The 20128-nt window shown below is 46.7% G+C and overlaps 1 protein-coding gene across 4 annotated transcripts in view; it reads left to right on the forward strand.

Moving 5' to 3' along the window:
* Positions 1-19796, forward strand: part of SEPTIN8 (septin 8) — a 34841-nt gene extending 15045 nt beyond the window's left edge. Inside the window, exons 2-10 of one of the 4 annotated variants that reach the window (XM_012575826.5) lie at positions 1466-1580; positions 2855-3050; positions 3712-3898; positions 9094-9255; positions 10676-10772; positions 11077-11245; positions 11496-11628; positions 12317-12507; positions 18751-19796. In XM_012575826.5, coding sequence (XP_012431280.1) covers positions 1466-1580; positions 2855-3050; positions 3712-3898; positions 9094-9255; positions 10676-10772; positions 11077-11245; positions 11496-11628; positions 12317-12507; positions 18751-18805 — 1305 coding nt within the window. In that variant the 3' untranslated portion in view covers positions 18806-19796. Of the gene's footprint in view, positions 1-1465; positions 1581-2854; positions 3051-3711; positions 3899-9093; positions 9256-10675; positions 10773-11076; positions 11246-11495; positions 11629-12316; positions 12512-14339; positions 17177-18750 lie in introns of those variants that run through there. The other 3 variants (XM_012575830.5, XM_030284122.4, XM_072935389.1) reach the window with 3 other exon arrangements.
* The last annotated feature ends 332 nt before the right edge of the window (positions 19797-20128 follow it).

Consider the following 20128-nt stretch of genomic DNA (forward strand, 5'->3'; position numbering starts at 1 on the left):
TCCCAGCTATGATTCAATTGTGTTTTTGTCCAGGGAGTCCCTTGGAGAGAGCACTGGGCTAAAATAATCTGAAAGTGGGTAAAAAATGCTGAACAGAATGACCATAAGGTTTGTGTGTGAGGCATGGAAGTTGTTTCAGCTGTTCACAAGTTGTTCTTATGATTTAAATGGTTTACAAGACTGAGAATATTTGTTCTACCAAAGGCAGAGCTGAAGGAGGCTTTGACTCAAGATGCAGTTGAACAAAGGTTTGTGTTTTGTTTATCAACCTTACCGCAGGCACAGAGCAATACATGAGGCTTATCACATCATTTAGTTTCCTCTTGACTTCATTTAAGTTTGACAGGCAGCTTGGGCTCTTCTCAGGGATGCTCTTGTCTCTCAGACTTAGTGCTGGGACATTAAATTCCAGTTGTCAGGAACAGACAGAATAACCAGAGCCAAACCAAGAGCAGACATTTTTTCCATTCCCATCTTCAATGTGTGCTGGCAATTAAGAAAAACAATCAACTCCCAAAGAAATTGTGAGGGTGAATTAATCACAATTAATTCTCTGAAGTCCTGTCTCCTCGCTTTTCTTTGGATGGGTAAGAGTGCCTGAGGGGCTCCAGGGATGGTGGTCTGGTCACTGGGTTCAGATATCATTTCTTAGTTGTGCAGAGAGGTGTGCATCTGTTGAAATTCAAAAGTTTCCTGGTTTTAGCCACTAGAAAGAGAAATTATCCTTCTGTCAGCTCCTCTTTGCTGGACTTTATAGCTGCACTGCCTCTCCATATAGCACAGGTTGTAGAGCTGCTGTCTCCTTGGATTTTGTTGTCTTAGCTCCTAAGCAAAGCCTCTACAGGTGATCAGCTTCTGTGGGGGAGGGAGGGAACAGAAGGGAGAGCAAAGTGCACGTGGGGGAGGCAGGAACAGGAACAGAGAGGAACAGTGGATAACTGTGTGGTCACAGATGGTAAAACAAGAGGGTTCCTTGCCCTGCCTGTGCCACCAGCACTCCCAGCGCCTGAGCGAACAAACCTCGCTGCTTGTGGCCATAGCAAAGGGGGGAAAGACAAGTACTCAGTGAAAAATGCACAGTCTGCCAAGCTGAATTCACTGTTGGAGGGTTTGAGAAAATAAAATAAAAAAAAAAAATCTAAGAGAAATGAGTGCTGAAACACACCGTGGTAGGTTTTCTTTGCTAATCTCTCCCAGCTGCATGTAGTTGAAGCTCGCACTAGTGTTTTCTTTACTTTGGAGCCTGGTAGCTTGGTTCTCCCAGCTCCCCATGGAGATCAGTATTTCACACCCTCTTTCCTGTTTTTGGTGGCTGTTGGGGGGTTTGTGCTGTGGTGTGCCAAACACAAGCCCTTAGGGGCACTGCTGGGCTTTGCAGTGCCCAGGGGGGTGGGTGATCTCGGTCTCCTCAGCCTGATTTCCCATCTCAGTGCAGTTTGCTAACCTGGCTTCTTCTCCCTGGCAGAATGAAGAGAAGAGGAACCTTTCCCTGGGGGGCCATGTGGGCTTCGACAGCCTCCCGGATCAGCTGGTCAGCAAGTCTGTCACACAAGGCTTCAGCTTCAACATCCTCTGTGTGGGTGAGCAGTCCTCTGCAAACAGGCACGGGGGAGGCTGGGACAGCATTTATTGAGTGTCCTGCTATGCCACAAGCCTTGGCAGCGACTTCAGCAAGTCAGAAATGCCAAACTCTTAAAAAACACATCGAGTCAAGCCAGGAGAATTTCTGTAATCAGTGTGGTATTGGTCATAATCTCTGCAGCAATAGCTTTGCAATAGGAAGGATCAAAGGAAGGCTGTATATAGCAAGTTAAGTGTTTCCATATGCTAACTGGGGTGGCTGGCATGAGCAGCTTTTGCTGGGTATGATGTCTGGGTACATGCAGTCAGATGCACCATGGGTTATGTGGGAACTGCTGTTGATAACTTGGTAATTTCTGAGTGTAAGCCTGCACCCCAAATCTGGGCACAAGAGGTTTGTGTCTGAGCTGTGCCTCATCAGTGCTTTCCAGGTGTCAGAGGTCATGAAGCATGGTCATCTCTGTGCTCAGAAAGGGAGGGAACTGTTCCTTACTGGCTTTAAAATAACCTCATTCTGTTCTTGGCTTTTAATTTTGGTATTGATGTGATCTAGCAGGCAATGCTGGCTGGAGTACTAGAGACCAATTTATTTAAGTGATGAGATGAGCATGATTTCTGCTTTGGCTGGTTCTTGTAGGGTGTATGAGGGCTGAAGTACTGTAACTTGCTAGACCAGCAGAAATACAGCAGCTCCTGCACAGACTGTGCAGTGAAGCTTATTTTCTTAGGTTTTGCCTCTCTTCACCCCCATGACCAATAGGGCTGTGTGTAGTGAATAAGGAATTTAAATGAGGCCCCTTCTAGACCAAACTGGAAAATATCAGTCTTGTTTCATTACCGGGACTAGCAGTTCAAAGCCTTTCTGCTCACAAGCAACTTGTCAGCCAAATATTTGAGGATAGAGGTTTTTGTGATGCAACCCAGGTGTCTTTCAGTGGCTACTAAAACTGTCCTCTCCACAGCTTCTCTAGTGCAGAATCCCAGGCAAAGTCAGGGGTCGTGGAAAGGAAGATAGTGTGTTTTGCTGTGCTGCTGTGTTCTGTGATACTGGGAGACAAGACCCAAGTGCTCTGTGTTGTTTGCATTAAACATGGGAGACCTTCAGGAGGGCAGACACCTGTCAGTGTGACACCTGTGTGACAATTACATGTCTGTCCACCAGCAATTCTTGCTGACCTCCCACAGTGTAATTCAGCTGTGTAATTCATTAATGTGCTTTGAAGTACCTCTGGCAAAATCACGCTGCAGTGAGCTGATGGTCTGTCCTCCCTAGGTGAGACTGGCATTGGGAAATCCACGCTGATGAACACCCTCTTCAACACCACGTTTGAGACGGAGGAAGCCAGTCACTACGAGAGCGCGGTTCGCTTGCGGCCGCGCACCTATGACCTGCAGGAGAGCAATGTCCACCTGAAGCTGACCATCGTGGATGCAGTTGGATTTGGGGATCAGATCAATAAAGACGAAAGGCAGGTCTTGTGCCATCTGCTCGGCGTTTCTGGGCTTGCCTCGTGCTTAGACATCGACTGCCTGCAGTTCCCCTTGCAGCGCTGCAGAAGTGGCTGTGTCTCTGCTAAAGGAGTCGCTGCCTGAAGTGGCTCTGGTTCTGGGGACAAAGGGTAGAGGGTGAACAGCCAAACAGAGAGGTCACAGGAGGTCTTTGCAGCAGAGACTGCTGTCCTCCAGGAGCATGAGCTGTTAACCAGCTGTCCTCAGAGCAGGGTCAGGAATTATCTGTTGTGAACTTGTCTCATTTAATGATGCAGACATCTTGTTCAAGCCCCAGGTAAAGGCTTTCTGGGATTCCAAGGTATCTCCTTGGGCATGTTGCATTGCTACAGACAGATGGCTGAGCCCTGAAATCTGGGAAAAGTTTCCTATGGGGAAGTAGCCATCTTTCTGTGCTCCAGTGTCCTTAGACTTTTCAGTGCAGCCTCAAGAATTTCCAGCAACCTTTGGATTTTAAGGTCTGTGTGTAACCACCACACTTTTCCCATTGTAAAGCTAAATTGTTTGAGTCTTATAACTTGTTTTTAAGTGATATTGTGGAGCATCTAGGAGAATTCCTTCAGCCTTTAGATGGTTCAGGTTTGTGCTCCAGTAGCTGGTTTGCTAATGGGATGGTTTTAGTTACAGGCCAATCGTAGAGTACATTGATACGCAGTTTGAAAACTATTTGCAAGAAGAGCTGAAAATCCGCCGGTCTCTCTTCAACTACCACGACACGAGGATTCACGTCTGCCTCTACTTCATCACCCCCACCGGGCACTCGCTCAAGTCCTTGGACCTGGTGACAATGAAGAAGCTGGATAGCAAGGTAGGGGCTTGGGGACTGCAGTTCCTCTTTCTGGAATGCTTCTGTTGGTACTGATTGTCATGTGGAAGGTTTTGTTCCTTCTGTGCAAGTGCTGGACTCCTTCCTGCGTGGCAGCTGAGTCATTCCTAGGTCTCTGGTAAAGCTTTGTGTGGCCTGGGGGTTGCTGAGGTCCTGTGCTTGTTTTCTCACTGACTTTCCTGAAGAATGTCAGGGAAACCTGTTTTTCAGTTGGTTGTGTAAATTCCAGAGTCCCTCTGCTGTAAGAATCTTACCCAGATTAGCTGATATTTATCAAAGCCATCAGCTGCAGCTCTGTTGGGTGAGCAGGTGAGGATGCCTTCCAGCTTCAGCAGTTAAACTGTGGAGTTCCCTTTGCTGTCCTGTCCTGTCAGCAGGGACAGAGTGGCTGAGGGCCCCCAAAACTGTAGTTGTCCTAAGGTGGTGGTCAGTGCTGAGGAGCAGCATTGGCTGTGTGTGCTGGTGCACAGGGAGTGTGTGAGCTGTCACTGCTGGCAGTGCCAGGTGATCTGGATAGGAGATCACAGTATGTTCTTAAAGTGTAGATATGGTAAGGAATCCTCAATGTCATAGGGATTCTAAAAGTGGGTGATGAGAGGGTCTACTGGGGTTGTTTCTTTGTGCACAAGCTAGTCTGCCTTAGGGGGCAGGATGTTACCTATCCAACTACTTGCTTATATTCCTGCAGTTGGGAACAAGTTTCTGACGTAGTTCTGGGTGTTCCATCTGGCTTCCAGGGAGCTGCAGGAGGCTTCAAAGGTCACGGGTGGCCGCAGATTCTCTGCTTTTCTTCTCAAAGACTTCCTGTCTTTCAGAGCAGTGTTTTAGCAGCAGGTTCCTTTTAGGTGGCAGATGCTGTTCAGTCTGCAGAGGGACAGGCATGCAGGTGGGACCCTGCAGGACCTGGGGATGCCCTGGATTGAGGGAGCACTCTCCTCTCTGGCTGTTCATGTGCAGCTCTGTTGGACTCTCCTGCTGGGCTGAGTTCCCCTGTGCAGTCTCTGCTGCTTGCTCTTACCACCTAGGGCTCATGGCCTGCTTTTCCTTGGCCCCAGTCCAGAGCAGGCACTGGCTTCCTGTTGCAGTGGGCTGTTTGTAGCTTTGGCTGTTACACTGACTTCATCAGGAATCCGAAAACTTTCCCTTAATAAACTTTAGTCTCTTGGTACAGTGCCAGCATTACATATTCCTAGAAATATTTTTGGAGGAAAGCTTTTGCACTATTCCCCTTGGTGCTGGTAGTCCCACAAAGCATTTCTCTACTTTCCTTCTCATTCCCTACTTTTCGCATCTCTCTGTGGTTGCCTTTAATGTGGTCCTTTGGTAGTACCAGAATAAATCCTTTGTGCTTGTGCACAGATGAAAACTTTGTGCGCAGGAGAACTTTTTATATTTCCAAACTTCCACTTTAATAACCCTCTCTGGAGTAATTTTATGCCTTTGTTCTCATATCCCTTCTTGCCACAGCATGAGAACATCCTGGATTTCATGCTGTGGTGGCCTCACACAAGTGGGTACATGGAAATGAATAAGCAAGTGGAGCCCATTGATATTTTCTGGGCATCAGGGATTTATGTTGCATTTCTGCGCTGGTGTCATCCCAGGACATGGGAGCGCTTTCCAGGCGCTCCCTGGGGGTTTGTGCACAGCAGTGCTGTGCCCCTTTCCCCCTGCAGATGAGCCATTTGTGCTGGGGGCTGGCGTGTGGGCAGGGTGAGAGGGGTGTCAGTGAAGCCCAGGCAGTTCTGCCCTCTGGCTGGGAGCAGTGGGTGCTTGCTGAGCAGAGGGGACGTGTGCTGGCTCGTGTCTGCTGCTCTGTGAGCACACCTGAACCTGCCATTCTTCCTGAGAGCTTTGTGTGGCCCTGGCTTTACAGCTGAATGGAGCTTGTGGAGATGGAAGGTACATCAGAAGCAATGTTTTGCTCTGTGCTCTGCTGCTCAGCCCCTGGGATGGGTTTCACAGGGAGTTTGTAGCACCGTGGCTCAGTTCCACCTTTGCTTTAGCCCACAAGTGGCATGATGTGTCGTGGACAGGCTTTTGACTGTCTGTGACAATTTCAGTAACCAATCTTGCTTTTAGTGTAAAGTCTACAAAATACCTTTTTGGTAAAGCTGTTTTGTAAACAAAATCTTCCATTGTACTGTAAGACAATATCTGTTTGGCTGAGCTCATGGCCAGCTGTTGTCTGGGGTATTTAGTTACAGCCAGAGAGCAGAAGCATCTTCAGAAGTGCTTGTAGGTAGATGGAATTTGGCTGGCTGCTAGTGGGAAGTAGATAGGGCATGACAGGTGTAGACTTTCCACTGGGTTTAACCTGGGAAAACAAAGAGATAAATAATAGTGCATTTGTATCAGATGAGAAGGTGATTTATTGATTTAAACCCCAGCCCTGTCAAGGGAAATGGTGGTGCAGTGTGTGCAGCCATAAAGGTCCTGGAGCTCGCTGCTTGTCCTGGATGGTTTTCAGTCACCATTTCAGTGCTGGTTGGGCTGTGGCTGAGTGCCTGCCCTCCAAAGATGACACATCCTAGGCAGGTGGGGATGCTTCAGGCAGCCTGTGCCTCAGCTCTTTGGCTTCCAAAGTAGGATTTGCCTGTTGGCTTCACTGCAGCTTGCATTCAGGAACAGTTTGGAGATGGGGAAAATTCAGCTGTATTTCACAGAGCAGAAGTGCCTACAGTCTTCTTGCATCAGCAGAATTATTTTCGACCAAATGGCAAGTTCTTGTAAGTTTTATTTTTGGAGAAGAGAAGCAACTCTGGTCAGAAAGACTTGAGAAGGAGGTGCATTTTTGTCTACTTGGAGCTCCCTGTCCTGTCTGAAGCACAGACTTCCTTTGGTCATAATTCCAGCTCCAGCAAAGCCCTCCAGCACATGGACTGACAGGCAAGGGGACACTGCCTGTCACAAGGGGACCCCTGTCACATTCAGTGGGGTGACATGCCAGTAGTCAGCTGCATGATTTTATTACTAGATTTTCAAATAGAGAATATTGCTCTTCCACCACAGATGCAAGAATGTTGCTCTAGGATTTTGCCTTCAACCCTAGATCAATGTTATTTATGTACAAAGAGTGAACAGAGAGCCCTCATGTAGTTCTGGCATTCCTTCCTTTTACTGGGCTTTTAAAGCCTGTCTAGGAGAAGAGGTCACTTTTCTTTTCTAGCTAGATATGTATCAGTTTGCCATCAATCTCTGTGCCACAGACTTGGCATTGGCATGGAGGTGGGTGTGTGGAAGGTGCTGTGGGGATGAATGGTGAGACAATCAGTTCAGTAGCATCTCATTTCTTGTTGGTTTCTTGTTTCCAAACTCTTCCATCCTTTCCCTGTGTTGTGAAGGAATGAACCCATTCTAGACTTAGGACTACACTCAGATGCCATATCCATGCCTCCCCAGTGTTGATGTGGCTATTGATTACTGGAAACACAACTTGTAAAACCCCTTTGTGTTGTGAACTCTGTGTCAGCAGGTGTTCACTGAGTTGCCTTTTCGAAATACAAGTAATCTGGTTGAGGGCACTCGAACCAGCCTTGGTTTGTGATTTCTTTGAGTAGTGCTGAGACCACAGTGGTGACCACAGAGCAGAGCCTATCTCCTCTGCTGCTAGAAAGCTGCTTCAGGCTCTGCACCTCCTGTGTTGCTGTAAGCAGGGCTGAACAGGAGTCCCTTGAAAAAAGAAGGGGAAGTTGCTTGGGCTGACTGAAAAGGGATGTGAGTCCCGAGCTGACCCTTCTTCTGTGGGGGATGGTGAATCCAAGCCTCCTCAGGTCTTAGCAGGTCAGGGAGACACCCAGCTGTGGTCATGGCCCTTTTACCTTTGTAATGAGGACGTGTACCTGCTGAGCAGTGGAGTGAGCAGCAGGCCTTTTTCTGTGGGGGGCTATGGTCTTTTGTAAAAGAGTCCAGGTCAGTGGCTGAGAAGAAGAGGAATTTTTCCTGTCAAATACATTTGCAACGAATAAATTTAGACTATTTTCCTTTGGAGTAAGTAAATGCTTTTGTGTTTAGTGAGTGCTAAACCACTGAACAGAGAATGGGGAGGGAGAGCAGTGGTGTGGGGGGAACCCAAGTGTGCAAAAAACACTGACCTACAAGGAACTTGTGCTGGGAGAACACAGCTATTTATTTTAATGGGCACCCACTGGAGACCAGCTGGTTGTTGTGAACTTCAGCTCTGTAGGAAAAAAGCACTGGCTGTTGGGAAATGTTAGATGGCAAATCAGACTTTCCAGGTATTTGTCTAAATTCTCATGTTTCACTGCTGTGAATTTGGCTGCTGTTCAGACAGATGAGCTCTGCTGTTTGTTTAAGCAGTGGTTTCAGTATCACACGTGGCTTTTCTGGGCACAGCAGCATTATCTAGCACAGGTTCCTGTGATAGATCCAGCCTCACTGTAGCTCTTAAGCATGAGGCCATAATGAACCCCATCACTCCTGATGGATGTGGCCCTTGTTTGCTTTGATCTTGGTGGGTGCTGGCCACAGGGAGACCTCCCCACTGTGCAGCTCGTGGGTGGCTTTGAAGCCCAGGTGGATGAAGTTGTGTGGGGTACAGTGACTGCTGGCTGATGTGAAACTGCAGCTGAGCAAGAACAGCATGAAAATAAATATATCTGCTGTATGGCACCCTGCCCCTTTCTCCATATAATCCACACGGCACAGCCAAGCTGTGATCCTCACCAAGAGGGTCATGGAGTCCTTGGGGAGGGTCATCAGCTGCTGTCAGAGCATCTGAGGAGTCCCTGCTCTTTCCACTTGAGCATGGGAAGGCTTCACATCAGCTCAGTGTGCGTTTCACCCTTGTGCTTGTCATGTAAAACATCCTGTCAGCACAGCCAGCGTGCATGGGTGACAGCTGGGATGTGACAGCCACACCGTGTCTGCCTCCTTCCTGGTGTGTAACAAAACACAGGCAAGAGCAGGGCTTTGATTTGCTCCCTGTGTGCTTCGGGCAGGCTGTGTGGTTTATCTGAAGTCTTGTAGCCAAGGGAGTCCTGGAGGACTCTTCCCTCTAGTGTTCAGCTGAGCTGGGCTGCAGCTCCTGTGTAAACAGAGCTCCACGGAGATTTTGGGAGATGTAAAACAGCCAGTGGGGCAGGATCTGGGTCACCCCGGGCTCTACACAGCTGCTCACTTGGGTGTTTGTCCTTCCTCCCTCCCCTGTGCTCCAGGTGAACATCATCCCGATCATTGCCAAAGCAGACACCATCTCCAAGAGCGAGCTGCACAAGTTCAAGATCAAGATCATGAGCGAGCTGGTCAGCAATGGGGTGCAGATCTACCAGTTCCCCACGGACGACGAGGCGGTGGCTGAGATCAACTCTGTGATGAATGTGGGTAACGCTGCCAAGAGTTGGGACAATTAACCTGCTGCACAAAAACACATTTGATGGGCAAGTTTAATTGGGAATGTCCAGACACTGAATCTGTTGGGAAGCCAAGCTGTGGGTCTCACAGATGCCAAAGGCCGTTGCATACAGAATTAATTAAATAGTAGCTCATGTTTAATCTGGGGGCTTTCTGGAGAAACTTAGACCTAGAATTTATTTTATTGAATTTTTGAAAAATACTTTCCTCAAAATTAATTCTGTCTGTTTTTAGGCTACTTTGTGTTTGAGGAAGAAGGAATTTTAATAAAATGTGACAGTTAAGATTTACATTAGTCTTGTGACTTAAGGAGGCTGACCCAATTTAAAGTAAATCCAATTTAAAGTAAAGAAGAAAAATCTTTAATCTCTATTTTGTCTTTTTTGAAATTCAGAGATCAAATTCAGACCTGACTGAAGCACATGCAAAAACACTTTTAAGCTTCTTGTCTCCCAAATCAGAGTGCAGCTATGGCAGTAGAAACAACTGAAAAGTTTCCATGTTAATTTTATAAATCAAAAGTTGCTTTTTCATCAAAATGACAATTTTCCTGCATAGCTGTTTCTGATTAAATGCTTTGTCTCTTCTTTCACTGCTTTCCCCCCCCCCCCCCCCCCCCATTATTTTTTTAAATTCAATCACCAGTTGGTTTCTGGATGGACTAGATACATGTTTTCACTATAATAGTTCTTTTTTTGCTGAAATCATAAAAACCTTGGAGGATTCTTTCTTACTTAAATAATTGCAAGCTGTGTGTATTGGAGAGAAAAACAGGAGTCATGCTTGCTTGGCTTTTTATTTCCCCCTTTCTTCCTCCAATGAAAATATACTTGGCCGCTTCTCTGTGAGTCCCACACTTCTGGATCCATTTCTTTTCAAACGTGAAGGATTTTGTCAGCCTCACCGTGCTGAAGCGCCCACTCCTTGCTGGCAGTCCTGAGGAGGGTGTCCTGTTTCCTGCTGCTTGGCAGGCTTGGCGAGCAGTGAGCACTTGTTGTACCCTGCCCACCCGTGCAGTGCCCACCCGTGCAGTGCCCACCCGTGCAGTGCCCACCCGCTGGCTGCTGTGCCAAGCCTGGTGGTGGATGTCCCTGCCCCTCCTGCCGTGTGCAGCCTGGCAGAGGGATGGATGGAGGGGGGCACTGATGCCCACGGTGTTCCTGCAGTATTCTGCAGCTGCTGCAGCCCAGACAGCCTCGCTGGCGAGCTGTGCTGGGACCCCTCACCACTCTCTGTAGCAGAGATTGCTCCGAGTGTCAGGAATTGGTAGGTGCAAAGTAAGGGCTCAGGGCTCAGCTCCTGTGGCTGGGTGAGGGGGAGCTGAGGGTCAGGCTGGTCTCTGGGGGTACCCCGTGCACTGAGTGCCTGCCCTGGGCTCTGTTTCAGGCTCATCTGCCCTTCGCTGTGGTCGGCAGCACAGAGGAGGTGAAGGTTGGGAACAAGCTGGTGCGAGCCCGGCAGTACCCGTGGGGAGTGGTGCAAGGTGAGGGGCCCGAGCCCACCCCAAACCCTCTGTGTGTCAGGCAAACCCTGCCAGCTCTGCCCTCCAGCAGCACCTCTGCGTGAGGGTGCCCTCTGATAAGCAGTGCAGGCGTGTCCCCTGCAGCCTTTGTGGGTTGGTTCATCTTTCCTTTGCATTGCCATTCCTACAGCAGGTAGGAAGGTCAGCAGGAATCCCTGCATCCCAGGGGTTGTGTTGTGCCCTGAGCAGGAGAGTCAATTGTGTGTGCCCTCGTGTTCCCTCACCACACCTGCAGTTTGCTGACTTGTCCCTTGCCTCCTCTCAGTGGAGAATGAAAGTCACTGTGACTTTGTGAAGCTGAGGGAAATGCTGATCCGGGTGAACATGGAGGATCTGCGGGAGCAGACCCACACCCGCCACTACGAGCTCTACCGGAGGTGCAAACTGGAGGAGATGGGTTTCAAGGACACAGATCCAGACAACCAGCCCTTCAGGTGAGTGGCCTTCACATCTAGCATCAATTTAGAGTGAGAGTTTGGTACTGACAGCCCCAAAAAATGGGAGGTTTTTAGGTGAAATCTACAGTGCCAGCTGGAAAATGCCAGCGCTGGGTTTGACCTTTGCAGCTGATTTGGATGTTCCCTTCCCTGCCTGTTTTTCCAACCAGTACAGACAGGCATGCATTTCCCATCACGAACTCATCAGTATCCAGAGAGTCTGCATTTCATTTGCTTTCTTCCCCAGCCTCCAAGAAACATATGAGACCAAAAGGAAAGAGTTCTTGGGTGAGCTCCAGAGGAAAGAGGAAGAAATGAGACAAATGTTTGTTAACAAAGTCAAGGAGACAGAGGCAGAGCTGAAGGAGAAGGAGAGAGAGGTGGGTGTGCCAAAAATTTGCAAGGAACCCAAACTGCCAGCAGGGAATCTGGGTCTGGGCAATGCATGAATCCTGGAAAGCACATTCCAGCAAACCTCACCAGCCAAAGCACAAACACATCACTGGTTTAGGTGATGTGGTTTAGGAAACTAGTCTTCCCTGTGCTGTGCCATGTGGAAATACAGCTGCTGTCTGGGGAGTGAAAGGCAATGGCAGGAAGTTGAGGTGGGCATCCTTGTGACGGAGACTGGCCTCTTGTGCCTCACTGGACAGCAGAGTAAAGGGGGCAGCTGGGCTGGGGTCCCCAGCCAAAGTGAGTTTTGGAGTCTCCAGTGTGAGGCCTCAGGAAGCAGCTGTGACTGGGGAGGAATTAAATGGGCCATCCTCCGAATGAGTGAAGAACAAAAGATCTGTGATGTCCCCAGCCCCCATGCGGGGCTACAGCCTGGGCCAAAATCCCCTCATCTCCAGGGCTTCTCCTGCTGCCTCTGGTTTGCTGTGTGGTGTCAGGCAGAGCTGAATATATTGTGTTTTCCCTGCTTTTGGTGGGCAGTGTGTGCTGTGTTCTGCCAGCAGGTTGGTCCCTGTGGTGGGGATTTGTGTGGGAGGTGTGACAGGGCTCCTGGGGCAGGGTTAGCACAGCCAGAACCAGCTGAATGTGATGCTCATAGGGTCTGTTTCCTACCAGCTGCACGAGAAGTTTGAGCACTTAAAAAGGATACACCAGGAAGAGAAAAGGAAGGTGGAGGAGAAAAGGAAGGAGCTGGAGGAAGAGATGAATGCCTTCAACAGGCGGAAAGTGGCAGTGGAAACCTTGCAGTCCCAATCCTTGCAGGCTACCTCACAGCAGCCGCTGAAGAAGGACAAAGACAAGAAAAAGTAAGTGTCTGAACTGGAGTCTTCCTCCTCTGCCACTAGAAAGCCAGGAGCCTGCTCAGATGCTTTAATGTTTGGTCAGTTGTTTAAACCTCATACAGAGAAAAGGGGATTTTGGAATCTTAATTCCCATCCTTCTGATTCTTAAAGCAGAGGAGAGATGAGCCCCTCCTGTGCCCAAGCACTGCCCAGAGAAGCCTGGGCAGCTGCAGGTGGGAGGGATTTGCAACTTGGGGCCATTCTCTAATGGGTTATGGTCCCATGGGGCTCACTCTTGCCTCTGTGACAGCCAACTCAGGTTGTGAAATGGGGCTCCAAGGTGCAGTTCTGATGACAAGAAATTCTTTTCCCCTAAAGGCAGAGTTCTTATCTTAGCTTGCTGCACATTAATTGACATTGCTAAAGCCAGCAGGAGGGTTTGTAAATATTGCTGTTCCAGCCACCTGATGATGTAGTGATAGACCAGGAATGGGACAAACAGCTTTAAAAAGAAAAGATGTTGGGGGGGGTTATCCTGCTTCCAGTTCAAGCTGGTCTCTGAGGAGCACTGGCTAGGGAGCAAAATGGAGCACTGTCATGCAGGCTGGTAATTCTGCTATTGCAGCATTTTTTGTTACTTCCCCTTGCATGAAGGAGCTCAAGAGTCAGAAGTGTATTCTATCAAACCCAGAGCAGGCTGGTGGCAAGGCTTTCTGAGCCTCTTAATTATGGCAAGAAAAAAAAAAGACCATGAAGGGTAGCATCACCCAAGTTTGTGCTTGACAGCACAGCATTCAGCTTCTCACTGCTGAGGAGATCTTGTGGTCTGTCATTCCCCTGCTGTGAGCTGCAGCACCAGAGGAGCTCATTCTGTACACTGACATCCTAGCAATTTGCTTCTTCCTCTGAAGATAATGGGGTAGATTACTTGAGTGTTTCCTTGGAATGTAAATGTGTTGTGCTAAAACCAAAGCACTCTCTTCTGCAGACTGCTTGACAGTGCTCTGGGCGTGGCCCACCTCACACACATTCTAAATGGTTTGTAAAATTCTTTGCTGAAAATAGGGTTTAATCTGAATTAGAAGCTGAATCCTAGGGCTTTCTTGGACCCAGGACTGCTTTGGGGAAGATGAGCACAGTGGTAACTTGGGCAAATGATGCCAGCAGCAGGCAAGGACTGTGAACATGAGCCAAGAAATGCTGCAGCTTCCCCTCTGCTCCTTCTGGCTGCAACAGAAAAGGTTTTCCTGTGCTTTGCTGGGTTTAGCCCACCTCCAGGTGTGAGTCTGGACCATTCCTCTTCTGGGCAGTGATAGAAACGAGCTGTGCTCAGAAGCAGGGCTGGGAGCAGCTCGGTGGCCTGCAGAGGGGCACCCACAGCCTGGCTCTGCACACTGGGGGACCCCACATGGTGCTGGGGCAGGGGGCTCTAGCTCTGGAGCACAGCTACAGGAGGTGCACCATCACCAGGATGGTATTACATTGGGGTTTTTTTTTGGTTTTTCTTTTCTTTTCAAACCTGTGAGCAAGCTCAAAATACTGGGTTTTGGGATTTCTGCTCAAGTGAAGTATTTAGGAGAGCTAGTTGAAGCCTTTATCATCTCCTGGTTCAAGGCAGTATTTTTGGTAGCTTTAATAAGTAAAAAATTGTGATGGAAGAATTTCAGAAGTGGGGGAAAGAAGTGTTTGTGGTGCTGAGCAGGTTGTGCTAGGCTGCTCTCACCTGAAGCCTTCAGCTGCCCCAGCAGTGTTTGTCCTCCTCCTCCTTTTTTTGTTTTAACATACTTCACTACACTTCGCTTTTGTTTGATTTTCATAACTTTAATTCATGCTTTTTTATGTTTTGTTTCTTTCAGTTAATCACACACAGACTTTCAGGCCAAGAGTGGACTTGGTGCTTTCATGTGTTAAGTTGCTTGAGTTTCCCACCCTGAGTGACCCTTCTCATAACATTGTGTGAGTGGACCAAAGTGAAAATGAGCATCTCCGTGGTTGCAGTGTTCCTGCTGTTTTCTTTTCAGAATTATCAGGAGGTTTGCAGGAAGTAACCTTACGTGTACATTTTGTTAAACAAAGACAACTAATCCCTCAAGTAAGATGTTTTGTTCTAAACCCAGTGATGGAGCAGCCATGTATGAAGTGACCATAACTGAACTCATCTTTACCACCAGCTAAATAATTGCTTTCTGCATTTTTTCTTTAATTGGCCAAGGTGACTGCTGGAGGCTCATTGACCTCCCCTGTACGTGCATAGTGAGAGGAGTGGTCTGAAGAATGCTGAAATGTTTGTTTTTCTAAAAAAATTCCCAAGTAGCTTTTAGAATGGGTGGAAAAATAACAACATTTAGGCTTTCTGCAGGAATCTTAGAGTAACCCTCATTCCAGTAATTCTGTATTAATTCCTGAATTACTCTAAACACTAGCTACATCATTTATAATATATATATATATATATATATAAGGAGAGAGAGAGAGAGGTTAATAAAATTAATGGGACAATGTTCTGAATTTTCTTTACTGCTAAAGTAGAACATTTATAGAGATGTTTTTCGTAAGAGTTTGTTGTACAAAGTGGAACTACAGGATTTGTGTAACATTTCAGTTGTCACTTACCAAGGTATTTACTGTTGTAGAAACTATTTAAGCCAACATCTTTACTTTTACTTTTTAACCTTAAACCTAATACGTGCCTAATAAGGAGAATCCCCTGCTCTTGAGCTGTGCACTGTATTTATGCTGACAGGCTCTGTCCCTCTTAGAAGGTGCTTTTTTTGACAACTCCTCATGCCTGGAAATCACAGCCTTGTTTTCCTGGGCAACTGAGCTCAGAGGAATAATTAGGATCAATATTAATTTTTTCCACTCAAACCATTTTGTACATAGGCAAGGCAATAACTGAACAGAGAGTTACTAGCTGTGTTGTCATGGAAAAATAGTTGGACCCAATTCCATCCATCCATCCATCAGATCCTAGTCTAGATGAAAGGAAATATATTAACCCTCACATAGTGTCTTTAGAGTTTATAAAAACACTGGCTGGCTAAGTGTTAGTTGTGAGTGTGTGCAGTTTTATTTAGTGATTAATGTTACAGGATTTTTCTGATACATTTTTTGTTAAAGATGTGTCTTTAAGCTGTCAGCAAATTCCTGATCTGCTGTGCAGAAGGAAATGCAGGGCCTGGGTCTGAGCTGTCACAGGGCAGCATTTTGCTGGATTCTGAGGTTCTTAAACTCTCATATTCCATTAAAGCAGCTTTTTTTTTTTTCCCTTTCTAAATACATGCTCAGGTATTAAACTGTTTTTCAATTGACATTGACCTTTTCTGTGGCTATACTGACAGTGCTGCTTCATGCCAGAAAGGAACCTCAGAAAGATCTCACTGGTACCTTTTAGAACAGGCTTTTGTTGAAAGAATAAAAATTCTGCACTTGTTGGGAGTCTGCTGAAAGCTGGACATTTCGTTTTTAAGGCTGTGCCTCCAGGTTAGATGTATTTTAAAGAGTAACTATCAAGTGTTAGGAGGGTTAGTGTGGTTTTCTCAAACACGTACAAGGAACCCAACCCTCTGTTATGCAAGAAGACAATTCCACCTCACCTCTGACTACAGACCAATCATGTAGCAGATTATTTTTTATTAATCTTTTTCTAATGGGAGAAACTGTGGTGCACTAATTGCCTGAGCAGGCCATGCTCTTGGGTTCATTGTTTTGCTTCCCGAGGCCACTGCTGGGATGACACAGTAACTGGTGGTACTGGTGTGCCCTGCCTCACCAGTGTGTTCCAATCAGCAATTCCCTCCTGATCTCATGCTGCAGCCAGCAAGATCTATGCAAATGATTTCTCTCTGCTCTGGCTTGTCAGAGATCAATTATTTTTTCCTAGAATAACAGGTAGTTAAAAAATATTATTATAACAAAGAGTAAAAATCTTCAAATTCATGGGCATTATGGAGAAATTTACAGCATTTTCTGAAGAAGACATTCAGAATGTATGTAACAATATTTTCATGATGATGATTATTATATACTTTGACTTTACGTTGTGATGGACATCCCTTGTCCTTGTAGTTGCTTGTTCAACATCATAATCTCCCCAAGGGGACTCAGCCGTATTTTTTTCCCTGAGTATTTGTCTTTTTCTTTCGGCTGAGACAAGATTTAAGTGTTGTGGTAGGGTAGTTCTGTATCTTATTTTTATTTAACAAATTACAAACATGTTGTAATGCTGATCTCGCCCAGTCTGAAGACTTAAAATCTTGTAGGCTAGAAAAGGTGAAATAAATACTCTTCAGAAATGATTGAAACCATCCAGTTACACATCTTTCAGCTGTTTTATATATTTATCTGTAAAAGATTGGTATTAATGGGAAAAACTGTCCTTTTTTTATCATTTAAATGTTTACCATCCTGTATGTTGTCTGCTTTCTAAATTAAACTGTGTTTTGTGGGTCTCTGGGCGGGGGGGACATGCCTGACTGAGGTGGCTGCCCCAGGGGTGCAGATGGAGGTGGTTTGGAGCTGTGGAGGCACCTTGGGGACCTGCACGGGGGACACAGCCCTCTGGGACCTGCTGCATCCCTTTGCTTTGTCATTCCCAGCGTGTTGGGGTTCATGGTTTGGTTTGTTTTTTCTTTATTTTCTTTCCACTCACTTTGTACTTTTTTTCTTTTATTAAATCTCACATGTATTTTGAGTTTTTGTGGTGTCATTTATTTAGTGGTGCATTTTCTGTGCAATCTAGTTATTTTCTATATTATCTGTCACAACAATAGTGTGTCATGATTGCAAGCTTACCAGTCACAGGCTGTCTTATGACTATTTGGGACATTCAAGAATATAATTAGCTAATTGATTAACAACTAGCTAATCATGGAGTATGCAGAAATGTACTTCCTTTGTAATCTGAGGAGAAATTCTTAGGTATTAATCCAAAAGCTGGCTATGTTTGGGCAGAAGGAGCTTTGAGGCTTGTTGGTACATCTCCTTTTGGGATCTGGGGACTGAGCAGGGGGATGTACCAGCAGCTTTGCTGATTTCATGGTGCCCAAAGAGGTGATTTAAAGGTAGAGTGAAAAGGGAGAGGTTTCCTGGTGGTGCATCCAAAGCTGTGTTCCTTGTCTGAAGAAGGACATTTTTACACTCAGGTCAAGGCAGCAAAAGAGCACGGCTTTAGTTTGGTGCTCCGCTTTCAGAAAGCAGCTGAAGCTTTACTCAAAGATTTGTTCTCAGTGTCTGTTCCCTGGGCCATTGCAATGTACCAAGTTATATTCGCTCAACTTTGGGCCCTTGTGGGGTTTGTTTGGTATTGGACTGAGATCAGTGCTGCACTTCAGACACTGCCAGTGTGGAGTTTGGCTGATGCACAGTGTTTGCTGTAGCAGTGCTTCTGGTGGGAGGTTTTTCTGCAGCCCCAGCTTGAAGAACAAAACCAGGCTGGTGATCCTGGCTGCCTCTCAGAGCTTTTTAGGAATATGCAGCTGGAAACCTTTCAGGCAAAAGCTTTAGTAGGGAATTACCAGTTGATACCAACTGGTTTGTATGAAATGTTTACATCCTTTTCCATCCCAATACATTTTAAAGCCAAATCTAGGAGACCGGAGAGGAGGACGTGCATTCAGGTACATCAGAGTTTATGGAACCAAAGATGATGGAGCTTTTAAAGATGGGCCACCGGGTGATTCAGATGATGTGCAGGTGTCTTTCCAGAGGAGCAGTGTTAAGAGCATTCATTAATAGTTGTGCAGAGCTCCTAGAGATGCTTTGAGGAGGACAGAAGTGCATAGTTAGAGAAGCAGTGAGGCAGGTGCTGCCTGTGCTTCACAGTTCCAGAGCTAAAGCCTGGTGGCCAAGGCCCTGGGACATGATGGTACTTTCCTTCAGGAGACAGCCCCACGAACCCAGCCTTGTCCTCAGCTGTTCCCTCTGGAGAACTCTGCAGCTGTGAGGGATGGAATGAGGCGAGGACCCTGCAAAACCATTGCTCCATCTGTGTGTGCTGGTTGTGGGTCTCCATCACCTGGGATTTCTCATGTTCCCTCAGCAGTTATTGCTCATGTTCCATCAGCAGTCTTTTCATTAAAATTTTAAATCAATCTTTTGATTGCCAGTTCCAAACAAGATGTTGGCAGCTATGAGAGCTTCTTCAAGTTGCAATGGGTTAAACTCAAATGTCTGTACAATAGATTGGTGCTTTGACCTTTCATGCTGTCTTTACTTAATGTAAATAACTGAAACTTAAACACTGATTCTCTTTTGTTCTTTCTATAGCTTCTTTAGTCTTCCCAGTGCGTACTCCATAACAACAGGAAGATATGTTAATTAGAAGATTTATTAAGGCCAAAACATCTCATGCAGAAGAAATTAATTGGTGCTTACACCTTTAAGCTTGCAATATATTGCACAGAAGAGAATATGTAGCAAGGACTAAAATTCACCATGTCTTTTGATGGGGAAAAGTTTGCTTAATCAGGTTTCTTGGTAAAGTTGAAATCCAAGATACCTGCCAAAAGGTAAACTGCTAATTCACGCTGCTGTGCACGGCTGGCACTAAATCCCGAATGCTTATCAAGGGAGTTAACACCACTGACTCCAGAGAGGTGAGGGACAAACTGGGGTAGTGTGAGGAGCTTTCAGCTTGGCTGCTCGAGCTGCTGCAGTAACAGGGTCCTGCAGGTGCTCTCCTCAGTCTGGTTTTGGGGTGTAACTGGGGAACCTGATGTCTCTAACCTGACAGCCCTAGTTTGACATCCCTAGTCTTTCACCTGGATTCTCACCTTTCATAACAATAACTCTTCTGTGCAGCTTGCTTCTGTATACTTACAGGTTTTATAACCAAAATGCCCCAACCTCCATCTCTTTAGTTTTCTGAGGGCTGCACGTGGTGCCTCACACCGTAACCCCTTCCCCAGAGCTCCCTGCCCACCTCCCATCTGCTGCTTTGGGGCTGGGTAACTCTGCCTGGCCAGTCCGGGCTCTGCTCATCCCACTGGGATGTGATGGGTCAGAAGGGAGCCATTTTAAAGCACAACTAAATGTTATTTGTTAATGGAGGAGAAATGGTTTAAAGCTGGAGACTCAGTGTTCCTGGTGTAAGTTCTGTGTTTGTAACAGGCTGACTTCCCCTTACACAAATGCTTTTCTTAAAAAAAAGGAAAGGGGAGAAACTAAGTGTGATGTCTGTGCCCCAGTAACTTCACACAGGAACAGGGAGAGGCCCCAGTTTATCTTTGTTTTAAACAACCTTGTAAATGAATCTCAGGAATGACCTGTACCAAAGCTGGGTTTAATAAAAACAAAACTGACTCGTTTAACAAGCATCTGTTAAAACCATGGTTTGTACACCAACTATAACCAGAAAAATGTCCTCTGTCCCTCTGTGATCCCAATTTCCCCTCGTTAACCCCATTGCCTTCTGATTAAAGTGTGATGTCCCCTGTGCACCCCTATTTCTTGGCAGCTGCTGTCCCCAGTCTCCCTCCCTTTTTCCCCCCTGCCCCGAGGCTGGGGCAGTAGGAGAGGCCAAAAGCCAGTCTTTGGCAGGAGGTTTGAAGAAGTCTCACCCGTGCCCCTACCTCATGCTGATGGTGTGACCACAGTGGGACAAAGGCTGAGAATGGGGAGTGGGGTGTGTGTGACAGGAGCCCTC

This window comes from Taeniopygia guttata, chromosome 13 (assembly GCF_048771995.1).
Source record: "Taeniopygia guttata chromosome 13, bTaeGut7.mat, whole genome shotgun sequence".
NCBI lineage: Eukaryota > Metazoa > Chordata > Aves > Passeriformes > Estrildidae > Taeniopygia > Taeniopygia guttata.